General features: G+C 44.5%; 1 protein-coding gene across 1 annotated transcript in view; it reads right to left on the minus strand.

Moving 5' to 3' along the window:
* Positions 1-21367, minus strand: part of abca1b (ATP-binding cassette, sub-family A (ABC1), member 1B) — a 38942-nt gene that overhangs the window by 2883 nt on the left and 14692 nt on the right. The window contains exons 7-33 of the mRNA XM_036943019.1: positions 18563-18760; positions 14221-14310; positions 10819-11062; positions 10543-10682; positions 10324-10440; positions 9808-10002; positions 9164-9369; positions 8753-8929; positions 8412-8634; positions 7925-8146; positions 6295-6499; positions 6033-6146; positions 5707-5881; positions 5452-5583; positions 5030-5307; positions 4383-4930; positions 4209-4260; positions 3580-4093; positions 3140-3424; positions 2855-2993; positions 2504-2748; positions 2194-2371; positions 1801-2061; positions 1515-1638; positions 1102-1415; positions 890-996; positions 516-792 (exon numbers count right to left, since the gene is read on the minus strand). Of these exons, the coding sequence (XP_036798914.1) occupies positions 516-792; positions 890-996; positions 1102-1415; positions 1515-1638; positions 1801-2061; positions 2194-2371; positions 2504-2748; positions 2855-2993; positions 3140-3424; positions 3580-4093; positions 4209-4260; positions 4383-4930; positions 5030-5307; positions 5452-5583; positions 5707-5881; positions 6033-6146; positions 6295-6499; positions 7925-8146; positions 8412-8634; positions 8753-8929; positions 9164-9369; positions 9808-10002; positions 10324-10440; positions 10543-10682; positions 10819-11062; positions 14221-14310; positions 18563-18760 (5760 nt within the window). The remainder of the gene's footprint in view (positions 1-515; positions 793-889; positions 997-1101; positions 1416-1514; positions 1639-1800; positions 2062-2193; positions 2372-2503; positions 2749-2854; positions 2994-3139; positions 3425-3579; positions 4094-4208; positions 4261-4382; positions 4931-5029; positions 5308-5451; positions 5584-5706; positions 5882-6032; positions 6147-6294; positions 6500-7924; positions 8147-8411; positions 8635-8752; positions 8930-9163; positions 9370-9807; positions 10003-10323; positions 10441-10542; positions 10683-10818; positions 11063-14220; positions 14311-18562; positions 18761-21367) is intronic.

The raw sequence follows: 21367 nt of genomic DNA on the forward strand, positions 1-21367 counted from the left end.
AGGTTGAGCAGGAAACACACAGAGAAGACCAGCAGCAGGGGGGAGCAAGGCATTATGGCTCTTCTAGTGTTGCATTATGCTATTAGAAACTTGCTTTCTCTCTGGCTTTGTTTGTCTTTTCTCTTTCGCTCTCACCATGTCTCTTGGTCTGTCTCTTGCATTGTCTCACCACTCAGTTTCTGTCTCTCTCTCCCTTTATCCCCTCACAGCTGATGTGGTCAGCCCCTCTCTCCAGCCCAATAGGAGCAAAACATAAGCCTATGATTTTCCAGGAACCATTTGAGAACACTGGTGTGCCAGTGGGAGAGTTTTAATCTAACCCTCATTACACAACCATCGCTGCTGCAATCCCCACCGGGAGAACAATGAAACACCAGTTATCTGATTTAGAGGAGGTTCCTTTGTTGATATGTCACATCAAGGTCACCTCCAAGCTGATGCAACCAGTCTGATCCCCTTGTGTTGGTGGTTACAGTTTATGTAGGTCTGTGTGTGTGTTGGGACATAGTACGTACCAGGAACACGACGGGTGGTCCTCCTATTAGGGCCATGGCCGTGGAGAGTTTCCTCATGTTTCCTCCGCTGTAGCTTCCTGCTGCCTTGTCCACATACTTCACTAGGCCCAGCTTACGGATGCCCCATTCAGCAACCTCACACACTTCCTTCTCGGGCACTCCACGCAGGACGGCGTAGAACTCCAGGTGCTCTCTGCCTGTCAGCAGTTCGTTGATGGCGTCAAACTGGGGACAGTAGCCCATGTTCTGGTGCACTTCGTCTATCTCCCGCAGTATACTACCAAAGCAAAAAAAGTAAGTATCACATTTAGACTACTGAAGCTCTCTACTGTAATACCTAGTATGAGCTCTCTGGCACAAAATGGCTGACTTACCTTTTTCCAGCCAGGAAAGCTTCTCCACTGGTGACCATGGAGTCTCCTGTCAGCATTTTGAATGTGGTGGTCTTTCCAGCTCCGTTCACACCCAGGAGGCCAAAGCACTGAGAGAAAGAGAAAGGAAACAGAGGAAATATACCAAAGGAGATTGAAAGAGATTGCATGTCATTGCATTGTGTATTTACTTGTTTTAAATAATCTAATCTTACCTCTCCAGGAGGGATGCCCACACACAGGCGGTCTACAACTGGCTTTTGCTTCCTCTTGTAGACCTTGGTGAGCTGTCGGAGCTCCAGGATGTCTCCGTGTCCCAGTCCGTTGACGATCCTCTGCCTCTCTCTGGCCACGTCCTCGTCCTCCTCGCCCACCGGAGGGAGCTTGGTGTGCAGGTTTATGGGCTTGATGCAGAAGCGGTACTGGAAAAGGACGGTGATGATGAAGAAGACCACTCCTTCCACGGCCATGGCAAACAGGTTCTTGCCCACCATGTCCCATTCCAGAGGGGATCGGAAGCGGTTCTCCCCTGTGAACAGCAGGAGGAGTGGGTTTAGAGAAATGTTCAAGAGACACCTCTGCGCTGAATTACATGGAAAAATGGCTCATGGGGAAATGCAGTTCTTACCAAATCTCTCCAGAGCGTCGGCCATGGCCTGGTTCTTCACCATGTCGATGAGACCTCGGCCAAGACAGAAGTGAGGGAAGATCAGCAAAACGTTCTTCAAGATGTTGTTGATACCCCCAATTTCCTGAAGAGGAGGAATATTTAACCCTTAATGTCACCAGATTAGTGGAACATTAACAAAAGATTGTGTTAATTCTCTCTGTTGTCTAAAAAGAAAAAATGAAATGGCTTCCTTAGGCAAGGATGAGCACACCACATTATGCAGCCAATGTGTGGTGTCCCTTACGTTGTCTCCGAAGAGTTCCATGACGAAGGTGGAGATGCTGCCGTTGATGCCGATGAGGATGTTGACGGAGGTCAGCACCACGTAGGCCGTGCTGGGGATCTTAAAGAAGAAGGATGCCGGGTACATCAGGGGAGTGATAGACCAGCCATAGAGGAGCAGAAGCAGGGCCAGCACTGGCAGGTTGGTGGACGACACATAGGCCTTTTGTTGGAAGCAGATGAAGATGATGATGACGAGCGTTGCCGGGACGATGTAGTTACACTGCAAGACAAACGAGATGACAAGGTTAGCAATCAATCAAACTAATTCTGTTCATGTAGCGCTTTACACTAGTAGAAAACAGCTGCTAAATGCTCAGAAGAAATACTCAAAATGGCGGTTAGGAGTTCTCACCATATCCCAGATGAAGTTGGCAGTCCAGTAAAGCAGGGGCTGCACACCGCTGATGAACTGCATGTGCTTGGCCTTGCTCACTCTCTCCTGGATGAGGAAGACTACGAAGCTGGCTGGGACGAAGGACATGGCAAAGATCACGCAGATGGACACCAGGACGTCCACTGAGGTGGTCATCCTACAGAGAGGGGGTAGTTGGATGTTAAGGAGAGTACACTGTGCTTGGTACACTTTACAAACTCTACATTCTACTAGGTCAATTACTTTAATGATTTCATTGTTCCAAGATGTCTGTGGCGTGGGTACTTACAGTGCCACCTGGGACAGCTGCTCCTTGGTGAGGTTGAGCGGGTGGTTGAAGGCGCGGATGCCAAACTTGCTGGGGTCCTTGCCAGGGGGCAGGTTGGAGCGCAGGATGCCGTTGTTCATCACGTTGAGGAAGGCTCCCATGCTGTGCCATCCCTTGTTGTTGAACCAAATCTTGACATTGTTCTTGGTGTCCAGACCATTGATGAAGCTAGACAAGCTCTCCAGGAATCGGTCTGCGGCTGCACCCTGAAGATATATAATAACAATGGTTTAGATTGGTGAAAGTGATGTTGTGTTCAGTGGCAGAAACTGAGTTATAGTGAATGTGGAAATGAATGAATGGAAGTCTCACCTTCTCCAATTCAAAAATCTTCCTCACTCGAGCAATGGCGTCGTCAATTTCGTCAGCTGCGGGGAGGACGTTGGTGCTCCTGGCACCCAATGAGAAGCCACCGTACCTAAATTCATTTACCCAGATTTTGTTCTTCAAACTGTGATAAGAAAAAAAGAAGCATAATTATTTAATGGCAATTTGGGCTAGACAGGTATACAAAAACAATTGTATAACTCAATCATTGTACATACTATATCATACCACTGTTATAAAAGACATGCAATATATATATGAAGGTGATACCTTTTCCCAATGATCTCTGCATAGGTCTTCACCAGATAGTCAGAGATGTTTCTGTTGGTCAGATTTTGCAGGGTGTCTGTCTCACTGATCTTCATCTGAGGGGGTGGCAGTCCTCCGGCTCCAGCAGGACACTCAGGGAGCATTTTCTTGCGGCCGTCACAGCTGCAGGCGCATGCGGGGGACGGCTCCTCCATGGTCCAGTTACCTGTGCGGAAGAGTTCCAGAAGGGTCTCTGGGACCTCCGGTATGGACCAGTCTTCGTCACCCATCGTACAGGGAGTGTCACTGAGAGAGGAGGGAGAGAGAGAGATTGAGAGTCATTATCTCCTAAAGAACATTGAAAATATGTGCCTATCTGTCATATTTATTTCCTCAAAGACAGGAGAAATTGTACAAATGGAAATAACCATTTTGTTAGACCCTGGCATATTGAGACTCACGGTATGGGCTGTCCTTCCATGCAGCGCGTTCCAAACCCAGGTCCTTCGGTGAGGGCACTCAATAACCGTTGTGTGCTAGCGTCTTCAGGGGCGTCATCGCTGATGAAAAGGGACTGTTCTTCGTACATCCATGGCTGCAGCTCCAGACTGGGGTACTTTCCGAAAGGTGGGACGATGAGACTGAAGACCAGGGCAATGCACACAAACACAGCAGGGAGTACAATCTGAGCAAAGAAACCTTTTCTGGAGCGTTGAGCGTACAGAAACCTCTTCCAAATCAAGGCCACAAACTGCTGCCTCTTCAGACTCCATCCCGTCACCTTGTAGGAGCCTTTACCGTCCGATCCGCTCAAGAAGTCTGTCTCTCTGGATTCTGGGTCTGCGTCCGAGTCGTTATGTTCATTGTTGTCGTCATCAATCTGGGGTCTAAGGCAGCTCTGGTGGTCTCCACCGAAGGCATTTCCTCCACCAAAGGCATGATTTCTACGACGTCTGCGCAGGGGGAGTGTACCGTCTAGGCAAAAACACATACAAAATAACAACAATTAACAGATGCTGACATGTTCGAGAACCATTCAAGACTTAATAATCCGAGTCATACCCACAGGCGATTTCTAAAGGGTTCTTACCTGAGGGAACTTCAGTGTCAACTCCGTTGTCCTCTGCCACTTTCAGGAAAATCTATGAGGAGATAGAAAAGACAGAAATCAAACACTATTCCCCAATGCAATGTAAAGCACTTTGAGCATCTAGAAACGAGATATCCATCCCATTATCCATTTAATAATCTATTGTAGTTGTACCTCTTCCAGGGTGGTGTCGGAGACGCCATAGCTGGATATGCCCAGGTCAGGGAGGTGATTGTCCATGTCCTTGAAGAGCTCCACGAAGGCTCCGTCCTTGGCGGCGCCATAGGGTAGGACGTAGATGAGCTCGTGGCCAAGGTTTTCCACCATGCGGGCAGCCGGGACATGCTTGAAGATCAGGCTGGAGATCAGGGAGACGTCGGGGGGCACGAAGGCACTTTCACAGATGGAAGCTGCCTGAGCAGTTTCTATGGTAGCTACTTCGCTCTCGTGTTCGCTGCCAAGGCCTGCGTCAGAGCTGCTCTCAGAGGGACAATCCTCCTCCTTCTTAGGTAAGGAGACGGTACTGGAGGAGTTGCGGCAGGAGCTGAGGAAAGGTTCTGGGCCCTTCTTGACCAGGGTGAGGTAGTAGCCTGTACCCAGCTGGTTCTTCAGGAAGAGGGAGGAGCCCACGCAGCACAGCTTGCCGTGGGAGATGATGGCAATGCGGTCGCCCAAGATGTCCGCCTCGTCCATGTGGTGGGTGGAGAGGATGATGGTACGACCTGGAGAGGGGAAGGGAAAACAGTGAGTTATCACACAGGACTCCCCCCAGTAGTTTGTTATGCATTGCTGCTAAAAAGAGGTAAGGAGTTAGTGGTTACCTAGACGATATTGGAGCAAGAGGTCCCAGATGCCCCTGCGGGCGTAGGGGTCGACCCCTGCAGTGGGCTCGTCCAGAATCACAACCTTTGACCCCCCGACAAAGGCCAGAGCCACAGAGAGCTTCCTCTGCATCCCTCCGGACAGTGTGCTGGTCCTGGAAGTGCGTTTGTGCGGCAGGCCAGTATCTATCAGGATCTGTTCGATCTCAGACTTCACCTGTTCCTCAGATAGACCCTTCAGGCGAGCATAGAACCAGATGTGCTCCTCAACGGTCAGCCTGGTCAAACCCAAAAACAAACACGTTAGACTTCATATAACAACTGCTCATAACAAACCAATGTAACTATTGACATAAATATGGTCATTATAATTAACTTTCTGTTAAAACTGGTTGCTAATATGATGGACTGGGAACACTTACATGCTGAAGAGAACGTTGTGCTGTGGACAAACGCCCAGACTCTGTCGAATAGCACTCAGCTCCGATCGGATGTCTTTTCCCATGATGTAAGCAGTGCCAGAGGTAGGTGGAAACAGTCCCGTTAGAATCGACCTGACAAATACAAAGATGTCAATACTAGATGAACTCCTTTTAAAATGTATAAATGTAACTTTCAACTAAATTTGTATGGGCTATTGTTCACAGATGGCACCAGTTGTATGTCATTGCACTTACATAGTGGTGGTTTTCCCTGCTCCGTTGTGGCCCAAGAAAGAGGTGATCTGTCCTTCGTAGAAGCCCAGAGTCAGCCCATCCACAGCCAGCTTCTTCCCGTGCCGGTACACCTTGACTAGGTTCTCTATGAAGACACCAGTTTTCAGGTGGGCTGGCTCTTCCTCTATACAGACAGCTGAAGACACAACACAACATAATGTAATTCAAATGGGGTACAATGACCATCACATTTTCTTTTGCTTGAATAAACACACAACTGCTCAAATGAATTCGCCCACCATGTGGATAATCAGTTGTTCTGCATCGGAGTTAAATCAGGGTCTTACCTTCACAGCTCCTTCTCTTGTTCTGACTGAAGTCAGTCTTCCTGTTGTCCCCTTCTCCAAACCAGTAGGACTTGGAGAAGAGGAAGTACCAGGGCCTGGGAATACCATACTGACCTGAAGGAGAACACAAAAAACACATACATTCAGACAATGCAAATAACTAAACAATACAATACAATGCAAGTGGCTTCAACATAAGCCTAACAAAATGGTACCCAAACAGATCCATTACAGTGGAATAGTTCAGCTCATGGACACCTACCAGGGAAGACAGACTCGATGTACCAGGTCATCACCATGTAGAGGAAGGAGTCGAAGTACATCATGATGATGGCGGTGGTCAGGCTGAAGTCGTCCTCCTCCATGGGGCTATTGAACAGGTTGTTCCACTGGATGCCAATGCCCTGCTCTTCGAACAGGGCAAAGTACTCACAGCCAAAGCCAAAGGCCACTGGGGACAGCAGGCTCTGTAGAGAAGGAGAGATGTTAATACACTACATGACCAAAAGTATGTGGACACCTGCTTGTCAAATATCTCATTCCACAATCATGGGCATTAATATGGAGTTGGCCCCTCCTTTGCTGCTATAACAGCCTTCACTCTTCTGGGAAGGCCTTCCACTAGATGTCGGAACATTGCTGCGGGGACTTGCTTCCATTCAGCCAGAAAAGCATTAGTGAGGTCGGGCTCTGATGTTGGGTGATTAGGCCTGGTTCACAGTCGTCGTTCCAATTCATCCCAAAGGCGTTCGATGGGGTTGAGGTCAGGGCTCTGTGCAGGCCAGTCAAGTTCTTCCACACCGATCTCAACAAACCATTTCTGTATGGACCTCGCTTTGTGCACAGGGGCATTGTCATAGTGAAACAAGAAAGGGCCTTCCCCAAACTGTTGCCACAAAGGTGGAAGCACAGAATCATCTAGAATATCATTGTATGCTGAAGCATTAAGATTTTTGTTCACTGGAACTAAGGGGCCTAGCCCGAATCATGAAAAATAGCCCCAGACCATTATTCCTCATCCACCAAACTTTACAGTTGGCACTGTACATTGGGGCAGGTAGCGTTCTCATGGCATCTACCAAACCCAGATTCGCCCATCGGATTGCCAGATGGTGAAGCGTGATTCATTACTCCAGAGAACACGTTTTCACCGCTCCAGTGTCCAGTGGCGGCAAGCTTTACACCACTTGGCATTGCACATGGTGATCTTAGGCTTGTGTGCGCCTGCTCGGCCATGGAAACCCATTTCATGAAGCTCTCGATGAACTGTTCTCGTGCTGACGTTGCTTCCAGAGGCAGTTTGGAACTCGTGGTGAATGTTGCGACAGAGTACAGATGATTTTCACAGTCCCATTCTGTGAGCTTGTATGGCCTAACATTTCGCGGTTGAGCCATTGATGCTCTTAGACATTTCCACTTCACAATAACAGCACTTACAGTTGACCGGGCAGCTCAAGCAGGGCAGAAATGTGACAAACTGTGCCACATTGAAAGTGACTGAGCTCTTCAGTAAGGCCATTCTACTGCCAATGTTTGTCTATGGAGATTGCATGGCTGTGTGCTCGAATTTTATACACCTGTCAGCAACGGGAGTGGCTGAAATAGCCGAATCTACTCATTTGAAGGGGTGTCCACATACTTTTGTACATATAGTGTATCATATACAACAACAATGCCAATAAGATGATGAGCCTGAGGAGGTAACCAGCAGCAGAAAAAACAATGATGTGACAAAAGAGTTACATTACAAACACATTTCAAAGAAAAAGCTGCCCTGTTTGTAGTGGCACTACACTTAATAACTTAATGAAAGTGGCTCCTCTTATAAAATGTCACATGTGGACAACCAACATCATCTCAAAATGTCTAGTACATATAAAAGCATGACTCACAGCGACTATTTTGGCCCCAAAGCCCACATAGTCCTGCCAGGCCACACAGAGGACGTAGGGCAGGTAGAGGGTGAAGTAGATGATGCCCCCGCATGCCGCCGCCAAGTTGGCACGGGCAAACATTGTGCTGATGAGGAAGCACTGCATGATGGTTACCACGGCGAAGGAACCCAGGAACAGGAAGATGACGCCGGGGTCACTGTAGGGCAGCAGGTTCCCCATCTGATTAGAGGAGAGAGAGGGAGGATTCTCATTGGTAAATAGAGAGGAAGTCAATTAACATCAGAAAACCCCAAAAAACACTCTCACATCAACATAAAATATTAAGACAAGTTATTGTCTCGATACCAATATCACTGAAATACTGATATCACTGAAATACCAATATCACTGAAATACCAATATCACTGAAATACTGATATCACTGAAATATTGTGATGCGAAAAAGGATCATTGCCATCCTAAATCATGGGATACAGTGCAATACCTTGAGCAGCACAACCAGCAGGCCAGCAGAAATTAGCAGGGGGATGAGGCTGCTGATGAACCAGCTGAACCACAGGATGCCGTTGTCCAATCCCATGATCCTCATGGTCTCCTTGAGCCTTGCCTCCTTCTCGTACACCACGCTCTTGATGATGATGGCCACAGAGTACATCCAGGCCAGGGTCATGAAGAGGGGCATGGAGCGACTCATCACCCGCAGGAAGCTGGAGGACAGAGGTCATAGGTCAAAGGAGGAAATGGAAGCCATTTTAAAGCCTTGCAGTTAGCCACTCAACACAGATCCCAGGTGAATAAGGTCAAATCCTGCTCGGTGTGACTCACATGTCATCCACGTAGCAGGGGTAGGGCATCTGTTGGATGTAGACTCCCGTCTTCTCCTTGACGCCAGTTACTGCTGTGATGATGCTATGCTCGATGATGTCCTGGAGGTAAGAGAAGCCACCCCAGATGTAGCGCAGGTCCTCAAATGGGTCAGCACGAGGACCAGGGTCCCAATATCTGTTAAGAGAGAAAAAAAGCAACGCATAAACCCCCCTTCCTGTAAACCTCTTACAAATTCATTCCCTCCCAAGGAGCAAGGTTCACAACAAATTCAAATTTGACCAAAAAGCTGAAAGTGATCCCCTTTCACAAAAAAATAAAGTGAGTGTTCAAAATGACCCCAATGACACAGGCATAAAACACTGTCCAATACATCTAGTAGATAGATTGGGGCGCTTTGAATCAACATACCCGTCTTTGATCTTGTTGGTGCGCTCCACGTTATCGATGTCCATGCGGATCTTGTAGTTGACGTTGGCCGGCAGTTCAGAGCTGTTGGCCTCAATATCTGGAAACACAATCCCCGCCCAGAACTTCCTATCGTCCAGGAGCGCCATGGATTTGTTGACCATCCTTTCCTCATTGGCCACGGGCTCCATCTTATCCAGGTTTACACACTGTAAACAAACAAAACGCATTTGTTAAAGGCCTATCCTCATCTGGTCTTGGCCAGGACTAGCAGATCTATTCACATGCTGGAAGTGGGGGTGGGGAGGCTTTAAATGGAATGTTCATCAGGTTCCTGGCTAACTTGGTCCAGCTGTGTTTTTCTTTGCCATTTCCCATTATACAGTGGAAGAGGTTGGGGCAAAGTAAAATGGCTGCAATTGACTACTGTTTCCACAAAGAGAGGGCAATGACTGGAATGAAAACTCTCAGGCCCAAAGCACCTTGATGTGTTTCACTTGTTGTTTTAACGCCCGCAATTATGTAATTGGTATGTATTGCAGAAGGACTTCACCAGAAAGAGAACAAAATTTAACTGAGGCTAAGAAAGGGGCCAAGTGACTGTGTGCGTGAGCGACACAAAGAGAGACAATGAAAGAGAGCGAGACCTCCATGAAGCGGGATATGCTCATGATGGCCTGGTCCGTCTCGTTGAAGACTTCCCTCCAGGTGAAGGCGGTACCGTGGGGATGCGTGTCCTGCGAATGTTTGGTCAGGAAGTTGGAGATGTCCTCCACAGTCCACTCTGAGCCCGCCAGTTGGGAGGTGAAGAAGCTGCCAGTGCCATTGTTCTTCAATAGGGTCTGGGAGAGAGGAAGGAAGAGCAGGAGAGTGACTCTGAGTTGTATTTGTGGTACCGTCCCGCATCTCTCCACAAGATGCCAGTGTTGACCATCTGAAAGGGCTGCTTCCCATCATGTATTTTGTTGTATTGCTATTTGCTGTGTTACTGTGTCATGTCCTGGGTGTTGTCTCTGGGTTATTATTACAGATGCCATTCTATAAGCCAAAAGCATTTCAAAACTGAAAAGAAAATATTGTATAAGGTATTCTACAATGGTGCTCTACAAGGCTAACATAAGTGATGTTGGCTGTAGTAGAGACAACAGATTAGTCAGACATACCCTTACTAGGTCCATGTGTTCACTGCTCTCCATGAAGGTCCAGACCTTGGGCTTAATTTCCTCCCACATGCCCCCCAGCTCTCTGAGGACCCCCAGCTCCTGGAATGTTCTGTTCACCTGAAGGAGAGGGCAAGATTGGGACTGTTGGTGTTCTGCTAAAACTACTACTGGGACCAGCGATGTACTGTAACTAAGAGGTATAGTATAACTGATACACACCTCGTGGATGATCTTCTGTGTAGCTGGGGTGTCGGGGGTGTACAGGATCTTGCCCATGAGCAGAGGCTTCAGGGCCTGCCAGATCATCCTGGACACGGGGCTGGACTCCATGTTCCTCATCATAGCGTTACAGTATGGAGCTGGAGGGGGGTCACAGAAGGAACAATGACGTCAGGTCCAGACAAGAATGTCACAACTAGCAAAGAAATTGGTTCCCCGCTAAAAAAATGTTTGAATACCACTGAAATACATTAACATAAAGGAGAAGTTGCTTACTGGATGTGTTGTCGTAGGCAGAGACGGGCTCCTCTCCGTTGGTTGTGTTGTGGTTGCCGAACAGAGCCTTGTAGTTGTTGTCCTCGTACCAGTTGAGGGACTTGATCTTTAGTCCGCCACCCTCGGGATGGCCACAGACGATGCGCGACACAGCCTGGTACATGTGGCTGGGGGAGGATGTGGCGTTCTCCGTGAGGAAGATGATCTCGTTACGCAGGTCTCTCCAACTCTTCATGCTGGCCAGCTATTTGGGACACAAATGAGTGTGATGTTAGCAAATGGGGTCAGGGGGTCATCTTTTAGGATGCAAATGGGAATGTGACCTGGACTTGGAGCAATTCATTGTGATTCAAGACCAGCTTGTTGACATGGTGAGATGGATACATATAAGGCAACTTGTAAATGTGTTGTAATGACTGTGTGTTAGTCTTCGCCTTATACCTAGTACCTCAGCACAGCCATCCTAAAACCACAGTTTTGTGTGTTAATGCCTTATTGTTCGTTATTATTATAATTTATTTTTAACGCTATTATGGTATTTTACTACCTTGGTTTTTTATTTATTTCGCCTTTATTTAACCAGGTAGGCAAGTTGAGAACAAGTTCTCATTTACAATTGCGACCTGGCCAAGATAAAGCAAAGCAGTTCGACACATACAACAACACAGGAAAACAAACATACAATCAATAATACAGTAGAAACAAGTCTAAATACGATGTGAGCAAATGAGGTGAGATAAGGGAGGTAAAGGCAAAAAAAAGGCCATGGTGGCAAAGTAAATACAATATAGCAAGTAAAACACTGGAATGGTAGATTTGCAGTGGAAGAATGTGCAAAGTAGAAATAAAAATAATGGGGTTGGTAATAATGGTTCCTTGGCTGACCAGCACATTTTTACAACAACCTGATTTTGCTACCTTGCATTTCTGGTCAAAAATGTATCTTCATACCGAATTATAAAAAGGTGAGACTCAGAGTAGACTAGGAGCAGACAAGGAGCAGCCTCTGAGCATTAAAAACACAACAACAGACCTCACAAGAAGCCTGTAAAGCGTGTGTGCTAACTGTCCTAATGCCTTGTAATGCACAACGCCTTGTAACAACATTCACACAATACAGTGCTAACTAATGTATCCTGTTATGTCTACACAGAAAAGCTAGACCTTTTGTGGCAGAATTGCCATTCTATGTTTGACCTCTTCTCTCTCACTATCTATTTCTATCCTTCTTTTTCTTCGCCCTCCAACGCTGGTTTCCTCACCCAGCATAGGAAAACAAAGAAAGTTAGGAGTGAGAAGAAAATAAGTGCCAAAGGGAAAAGGTTACTCTCGGTCATTCATCACTGGGGAGGAGGAGGAGACGTGGTCCCGACTGTTGACTCTCCCAGAGCCTATTTGACAATGTGGTTACATACATGCCAGTCAGGCCCTCCCATCTCCTCTCCTTCCCTCCTCTCCATATAGACGGACCTGACTCAGCCCAGCCACGACAGCAAGAAGGCAGTCACATGGTTCCAATCAAGCCCAGGTGGCGCACCTGGAACAGAGTGTGTGTGTGTGTGTGTGTGTGTGAGAGAGAGAGACATGGGGGAAACAGCTGTACACACTGAACTCTCACACAATAAGTCATAACCACACAACAGGAGCTCTGGACCCCTGAGTTGTTTCTAGGGCGTTGGTTGGGGTCGAGTGGCCATACCACTACATAACTTCAAGGTAATGTGCCAAACCAAGTAATATTTAGTGACTTAGAGTTTCTTGACATCTTCAGATACATTGTTGGGGTTAGAGGGCAACAACAAACAACAAAGTGTGTCTATGAAGCGCTGGGGTTGTTTTAGTAACTCCTTCATAAACACTACATAGAAGTTCTACATAGCTCAAATCTAATTTTATTGGTCACGTACACATATTTTGCAGATGTTATCACGGGTGTAGCGAAATGTTTATTACATGGGTATGCAGCTGCAACATACCATGTGTTTGCGGACATAAGAATCTATGTATACTTATAGGGGGTTATCCTTATTGTTGTAAGCAGAGTAATCAACAGAGCACTGACTGGTTGAGAAAACACAGACACAACACTTGGGTAGTCAGGCCCGCCATCGACCAGTCTTATAGCCTCCTGTTTGTTGTCATAGGGGCATGCATTCACCTCGTCAGCTAAAGTTAACTTTCCTTTGCGTAAATGCTGACTTGCCCGCTAACTTGTTTAGAAACCCTTCTCTCTTTGTTCAGCTGTTCCCAGTTATCTATCTCCTGAGGAAATCTAGGCTCAGAGACACTTGATACCAATACAGTTACTGCCAAGTTACTTATAAGGCCGTTTTCTATTGCTGTGGAGGACAGTATAACTGACAAAGCAAGAAAATAGCAAGAACACAACGAGAAGAGATATTCGCAATATAAGAGATATCCTCAACATATGTGTCAGGCCTACAGTACTTGACTTCATTGAAAGAGGTGAATGCCTCCATCCTCTTCTGTTCTCATATCTTTCACAGGAGGAAACTGTGATTATCATCACATTAGAACATTGGCCAACAGTTGTCCTCGACATTAAGCTGTTGCTCAAACGTCTAGGGACCAACTGCCTCTCCAATTGACTTTCTAGCTACATGTATTAGCAATCCAAACAAATTGGGTCAGGTTATCAGGCAACAAACAAAATACTGCAGGGAGTTGAGGGGGACAGCACAATGCCACGTGCTGTTTTTAAGCCAACCTCTCCTCCTGTATGCTGTGAAACTTCAAATAAGACTAGATGAAAGGTTGGGGTGGGGTGAGAAATATGTGGTGGCCATTTTGTAATGATGGGGAGAAAAAAACTGCTGTACACTGAGTGTACAAAACTTTAGGAACACCTTCCTAATTTTGAGTTGCACCCCATTCTTGATACACACAGGAAACTGAGTGAAAAACCCAGCAGCATTGCAGTTCTTGACACAAACCGGTACATCTGGCAACTAATACCATACTCCATTCGAAGGCACTTAAAAGGTGTGTCTTGCCCATTCGCCCTCTGAGCGGCACACATACAAAATCCATATCTCAATTGTCTCAAGGCTTAAAAATCCTTCTCCAACCTGTCTCCTCCCCTTCATCTATACTGATTGAAGCGGATTTAACAAGTGACATCAATAAGGAATCATAGCTTAGAAAGCAGGTGTTCCTAATGTTTTGTTCGCTCAGTGTACATCTAAGGGCCTTTTCTGTCTGTGGTCCAGCCAACAGCAAACTGTTGATCTTAGGCAGGAGTGTTCGTTAAGACAGTGATAAAAAGAAACATGGTTATAAACAAGAAATGTACTGGCCAATCATAATGGGGGAGGGGGGACAACAGAAAACCTTATAGTTTTCATCATGTAATAAACTGCAGTGATGACAGTGATTGTCTACCTCCAAGGCCAGGGAGCCCAGGCTCTCCAGGAGTTTGTCTGTAGCCTTGGCCACCTGCTGGACGGCTTCAGGGTCAGTCCTCACATCTTTCTGTGGAGGGAAGAAGTGTCAATTCACACACACATAGAAAAGAAGAACAGTGACTGTTGTTTTCAACTTTGAATTATTACAGTAAATACAGACTGAAAACTCTTGTTTTTCTTAAAACTGCATTGTTGGTTAAGGACTTGTAAGTAAGCATTTCACAGTAAGGTCTACCTACACCTGTTGTATTCGGCGCATGTGACAAATAAAATTTGATATCTATACAATAATATTAAACGGGTGAAAGTAACAACAATAACATAAGAGTAAACTTTTTTTAATCAATAATGTCCTGCAGTTTTAAAGCATTTTTAATTTGCAATGAGCAGAAATATTACATTTAAAAATATATATATATTTTTTAACCTTTATTTATTAGTGACCCATTCAGTTAGGGATTGGTGACCCATTAGTTAGACTTTGGTTTGTTTTGACTGTGGGTGTTCCTGCCTGTCACTACGATTCGGTCAGTGGGGTAGCCAGTCTCTGAATTGACATTTTAGGAGGCTGGCAGCGAGGTCAGTGCAGTCTTTCATGATACCGGGGTAAGGACAGGGTCTGAAGTGCCTCAGTATAACTGGAGTATCCTCCTAAGATGGTGCGGCACGCTCTTTTCTGAATAATCTCCAGGTCATCAGGATAAGCCTGGGTCAGTGAGCTGTGCCAAGTAGAAGCAGCATACTCCAGGGTGTGGCATGTGTAGCCAGTGTAAATGCTCACCAGGTCATCCTGTGGCACATGGAACCTTTTAAAGAGGTTGGAGGATACAACATTTTCTGTTGCTCTTGGTTACCATAGTAACAACCTGCTCACCCCATTGTAAGTCCTTCTGTAACTTTACCTCTAAAATCTTCACACCATCACACATTTTGAAATCCTGACCCTCGATCCGGAGAGAGCATGGGACAGGTGGATTTCTTGTGAAGGTCACCGTGCACTTGGCAGGGTTCAGTAACATTTTGCTTGCATGAACCCACGTGTCCACGTTGTTCAGGGCTGTTGTGGTGTGCTGATGTTTCCTATTGTCCACGTGTTGACCAGATATATTGTCAACATATTTCCACCTGCTGTCGACATCCAGGGCTGCACTGTCTATGACCGGAAGGAAGATGAGAGGACCCAGAGGAGATCCCGTTGGCTCCTACCAGTCTGAGAGGCTGTCTTGGAAGTGTACCTGTTGTTTGCGGATGGGCATAAAACTGCAGAGCCATGCTGTGAGGGCAGGTCTGACACCCAGTTGGATTAGGCGTTCAATGGGGATGGTGTGGTCGATTTTGTCAAAGGCCTTGGAGAAGTCAGTTGTGATTAGGGCTGTTTCTTCGACCGTATTACCGCCACACTAGCTGTCACGTGGTGACTGCAGTCAAATTCCAGATGATCATTTAGTCACGGTAACTAGGCTTCTCCAAAACTGGGCTCTGATGCTGCTGATGGTCATTAGTAGCCTACCAAACTTGCAAACTGCCAGTCGCTAATGGCCTGGTACTCAGTGATCTATTGTCCCGCGAATCACTCTGACATCAATGTAAATGCAATCGAAAATCACATCAAACACTTCATGAGGGCCTATGAGCTCATGTTGCGCAACATTTCTATAGGCTATGAAATTGCTTGAGAAAACTGAGTTCTGATAGCCTTTATTAAAAAGAGGATCCCATCAGATTTCTATAGGCTAGGCCTACTATATTTATTTATCAGCTTTCCTAATATTAACCACATTGCTTTGCTTTACAACAGGAGTAGCCTACCTGGCAAGAAAGAAACCCCTTTTCCGAAAGGTGCATGATAATGATCCATTCTAAATCAAAACTAATTCCACACATATATTATTTAGTATATGTAAAGACAACATTAAATTAAGAATAGTCTGATGAGTGACAATATTATCCCTTGTGAACGATATATTAACAATTGTGAATGATGCCCAGCGTGTGCAGAAAGGTAAGAAACATACTTTTTTTGCGTCTTTAAAAAAAATCATAGTCATAGTAGATCTTTACGTTATATTAATGTTTGTATCACAATTGAAGTGGCCAAATAACTCCAAAAGGTTAGCCCACAGTCCGAGAACCCTGGGAACACGGTTAGAGCACGGTTAGAGCACATAACCTACAGAGCCTTTGTGAAACATGTGTTCTTAGGAGCCCAGTCATTGTGCAATCGTATGTGAAAACAGAGTCGACTGGCCACTGTTTAAAAGAGGATCCCAGCTTTCTTGTGCTGCTATGTTTACTGCTAAATTCTGAAGCACATGAATCTGCTTTAGAACCTGGCAGACATAGGAGGTGCCTGCAGTTTCAAGCTTGGGGAAGCAAATTGTCACCATAAAAATGCACTTTCATAATAAAGCATTCCATGCATCTTCACATTTGCAGATACTGTAGGCCTAAATAGTGAATATGCGCAGTTAGGATATTGCCAATCAGATAGGCTATACTGTTGTTCATTCGATTAGGCAGAGATTTTTGATAACTAAACGAAAGATTCGTCTTTTCATCGTCTTCTATTTACAACAATAACCATTTGCTTTCCAAACTATGTATTCCTGCGTTTGTATTTTGAAATATTTGCGATATGCCTGGCTTGACCTCTCTACCTTCCACAGAAGTCGCAACTCAACAATAATCTGCCCAAAATGTGCCTTTCCACAATTTAAAAGCTACATGATCTTCTGGCCAAATCATGCTTTAGTAGCCTATTTTGTATAATTGTATTTATTTCTGTAGAGACAGCAGTAGGCTAATTAGGCTATATAATTGTGTTAATTTAATTCAGTTTACTTTAGGAAAATCTTAGCTGCCTATGCTTGCATATTAAAAATGTATCCTCAAAACATTTAGTCTAACGTTTGTTTCACAACTAAAGTTACATAAATAACTCTAAATTAAGCATATAGGAGGACCGTTTGGGGAAAATATCCTTTCTATTTTATTCAGTTATGTTCAATTGTATACTTCATATTATAAAATTTAATTAAATAATGCCACGAGCAAATCTTGTCTGCTAAATTAACTAGTGTAGCCCACAGCCATACAGCATAGCCAGATCAAGGCCTAACATAAGAACAATTCAGAATATGCTACTCTGTTCTTCTGAAATAGACTACATTTTCATCATATATATTGTTTTAGACCTGTCTAAAATAAACAATGGATTTATTGTGATAATGTAGCCTATATTAAATATATGTATTAAACTTCTTATAATGTAGATGTTTCAAAGGTCTGCATCAGTGGCTTATCGGCTATGCGTGGAAGCAAGGAGATGCTAAACGTGTTTATGTTAATTAACAGTCAATTACTGGTTGCTGGTTTCAATACCCAAGCCGGCAAGGTGAAAAATCTGTCAATGTGCCCTTGAGCAAGGCACTTAACCCTAATTTGCTCCAGGGGCGCCAAACTACTATGGCTGGACCCTGTAAAACAACACATTTCACTACAACTTTCCAGAGTGAGACAATAAAAACAATGTTTCGATTTCAATTTAATAGCACCCTATATGCCCTAAGGTCTTGTTTAACATGTCTTGTTCCCTAAAGGCTACAAAAAGAAGAACCAAAAGAGGGACACAAACACCCTGTTTCTTGTATAAAACTATCATCAGAATAAGGAAACTGACCCTTGGTGGCATGTCAGAATGGGGACAGGGGTCAGAGAAGAACATGTTGTTCTTGACTCCTTAATGTTTATCATTGTGGGCAGTCAAACTGTACCTGACTGACAAGGTGATACAATCAGCAGCACTTTTATAGATAGAAATCACACTAACTTCTCTGTCTGGTTTCTAGGAACCTTGTTTTCCATCTATAAACGTTACAAAATATGCCGTTGACGTGCAATTTCTGCCTTTTTGAATTCAATTCATGATCTAATCTCTGGGCAAAATGACCATATTGCAAGGATGTTAATGATAGAATTCCCTGACACTGGTGCTAAGGTGTGGAATTGGAAGTGACCTTTATAAAACTATGATTCAGAGAGAAGTGATACTAATAAATGACTACCATTTTAAGATTGAGGGGCCAAAATCCTATCTTTGATGGCAGTTAGTTTTGAAACATTTCACCAGGCTACCAGAGGTATGTCGACAGGGACAAGCAACAACATGCCTCCATCTACACTTATCACTTTCTTTCTGATCTTCTGCTTTCCCCCCTACACTTTGTTTCTCGACACTGTGCATGTCAGTGATTAAGTCACCTGGGTTTGGTCTTTAATGGAGAAAAACAATAATGCGCCTAGTGCCCATTTGTTCTCACCCGTATGGGTTTGAGGAAGTCCAGGTTGTGGAGGAAGTGGCTTTCTGCCTGGTTGAGCCAGGAGCCTGGGGACACGCAGAGCATCTTCTGGACCAGACTGGACACCTTGCTGTCTGTGATGGTCACAAAGTCCTCTACTCTGGTGCCGTTGCTGCTGCACAAGTCCCTCAGGTGGACACCGAAGCCTTTGACCAGCACCTGGAGATGGAGAAAGGTCAGTGTGTAATGTAGCAATGACCCAGTATTTCTTCAGAGTGGAGAAGAACGTCTAGTATTGAACATTCTCCAGGTTACATTACTAGTCCAGAGGGGTATCCCTGCTTCATCACATTAATAGCTAGCATTTCATAACGAGTAGACATGGTGACAGCGGACACACTTGTTTAATGCCTCTTGACAATTCAAAACTCTGTGATTGTGCCGCTATTTACTATTTTACACATGGGGTTGCTATATATTACTTTTACCCATTTTAAAAGAGAATTACCGACATGTAAAAAAAATCCAGGAAAAAATTAATAAAATCCAATCTTACTTTATCAAAGGACAGTTCACGCTATAAATACCAGGCCTGGCTTTTTAGATGTTTCATGTTGTTCTATTATTTCTAATAGTTGTCGTATATTATCGCCAATGTAACATCCATGTAAAAAACCTCTGATCAGGATGAACAATACTGGTAAAACCTTTTAAATTCTGAGTGCTATGCATTTCGCTAGTACTGACTGACGAATAGACTGACGAGTTTCAGAAGAAAGTTCTTTGTTTCTGGCCATTTTGAGCCTGTAATCAAACCCACAAATGCTGATGCTCCAGATACTCAACTAATTTAAAGGCCAGTTTTATTGCTTCTTTAATAAGCACAATAGTTTTCAGCTGTGCTAACATAATTGAAAAAGGTTTTTTAATGATCAATTAGCCTTTAAAAATGATAAACTTGGATTAGCTAACACAATGTGCCATTGGAACACAGGACTGATGGTTGCTGATAATGGGCCTCTGTACGCCTATGTAGATATTCCATAAAAAATTCTCATCAAAAAGAGGTTTTTAGAAATGTATTAAAAATAAAAAACAGATACCTTATTTACATAAGTATTCAGACCCTTTGCTATGAGACTCGAAATTAGCTCAGGTGCATCCTGTTTCCATTTATCATCCTGGAGATGTTTCTACAACTTGATAGGAGTCCACCTGTGGTAAATTCAATTGATTGGACATGATTTGGAAAGGCACACACCTGTCTATATAAATAAGGTTCCAAAGTTGACAGTGCATGTCAGAGCAAAAACCAAGCCATGAGATCAAAGGAATTTTCTGTAGAGCTCCGAGACAGGATTGTGTTGAGGCACAGATCTGGGTACCAAAACATTTCTTCAGAATTGAACATCCCCATGAACACAGTGGCCTCCATCATTCTTAAATGGAAGAACCACCAAGACTCTTCCTAGAGCTGGACGCCTGGCCAAACAGAGCAATCGGGGGAGAAGGGAGGTGACCAAGAACCCGATGGTCACCCTGACAGAGCTCCAGAGTTCCTCTGTGGATATGGGAGAACCTTCCAGAAGGACAACCATCTCTGTAGCACTCCACCTATCACGCCTTTATGGTAGAGCGGCCAAATGGAAGCCACTTCTCAGTTAAAAGGCACATGACAGCCCGCTTGGAGTTTGCCAAAAGGACTCTCAGACCATGAGAAACAAGATTCTCCAAATATCCACTATTTCTAATGTGTCCATAATATTTGTGATTTCCTTAATTAAGGGCACAGTTTGTAGAGTGATTTCCTTTTGTGGATGAAAAACATATGGTCCAAATCAGGATGATCATAGGATGATTTAAATTACAGGCAACAAACGATCAAATCATTATGATGGGAGACACGTACCTCATTGGACCGTAAAGGAAATCACTCTACAAACTGTGCCCTGTACAAACTGCCCTTAATTAAGGAAATCACAAATATTATGGACACAAGTCAGTTAAGAACAAATTCTTATTTTCACTGACGGCCTAGTAAACTGCCTGTTCAGGGGCAGAACGCCAGATTTGTACCATGTCAGCTCGGGGATTTGAACTTGCGGCCTTCCGGTTACTAGTCCAACGCTCTAACCACTAGGCTACCCGGCCTAGGAACAGTGGGTAAACTGCCTGTTCAGGGGCAGAACGCCAGATTTGTACCATGTCAGCTCGGGGATTTGAACTTGCGGCCTTCCGGTTACTAGTCCAACGCTCTAACCACTAGGCTACCCTGCCGCCCCACACCTTTTGAGTTCTTTTGTCCATGACAGAAAATTATTTCACTACCCCATTCCTTTTTCCAAGCAACTTCATCTAAGGATATAGAGTGAGTTTCCTGTAAATAGTATATGTTATATTCCTTCTCTTTTAGCCACGTAAAGACTGATCTTTTTTTATAATCTGCTAAACCATTACAATTATAACTGGCTATACCCATCTATATACTATTCTCAGTCTAAATTGACCATAATTAGTGCCTATAAAGTTACTGCCATAAGAGGTATTATGACAGTCAAAATTAGAGATTTCAAATGTCTGATGTTTAGAATTCAAGAAACAGGTTCTAGCAATATTTGTTTTATTCCCTTGCCTGTTTGCCTGTACGCCAATGCCACAGATGTTAGAAAATGTAGTCAAGATATTATGTGTGTAGTAAATCTGAGTAGGTTGATGTGTGTGATAATGGATGTGATTTAGTGAGTGTGTATGATGTCTGGATAAGAGTAATACTATAATGTGTGATGTCCAAATAAATAATAACCCAGACAAGTTGTATGGTTGAGT

The sequence above is a fragment of the Oncorhynchus mykiss genome, chromosome 14 (assembly GCF_013265735.2).
Source record: "Oncorhynchus mykiss isolate Arlee chromosome 14, USDA_OmykA_1.1, whole genome shotgun sequence".
Classification (NCBI taxonomy): domain Eukaryota; kingdom Metazoa; phylum Chordata; class Actinopteri; order Salmoniformes; family Salmonidae; genus Oncorhynchus; species Oncorhynchus mykiss.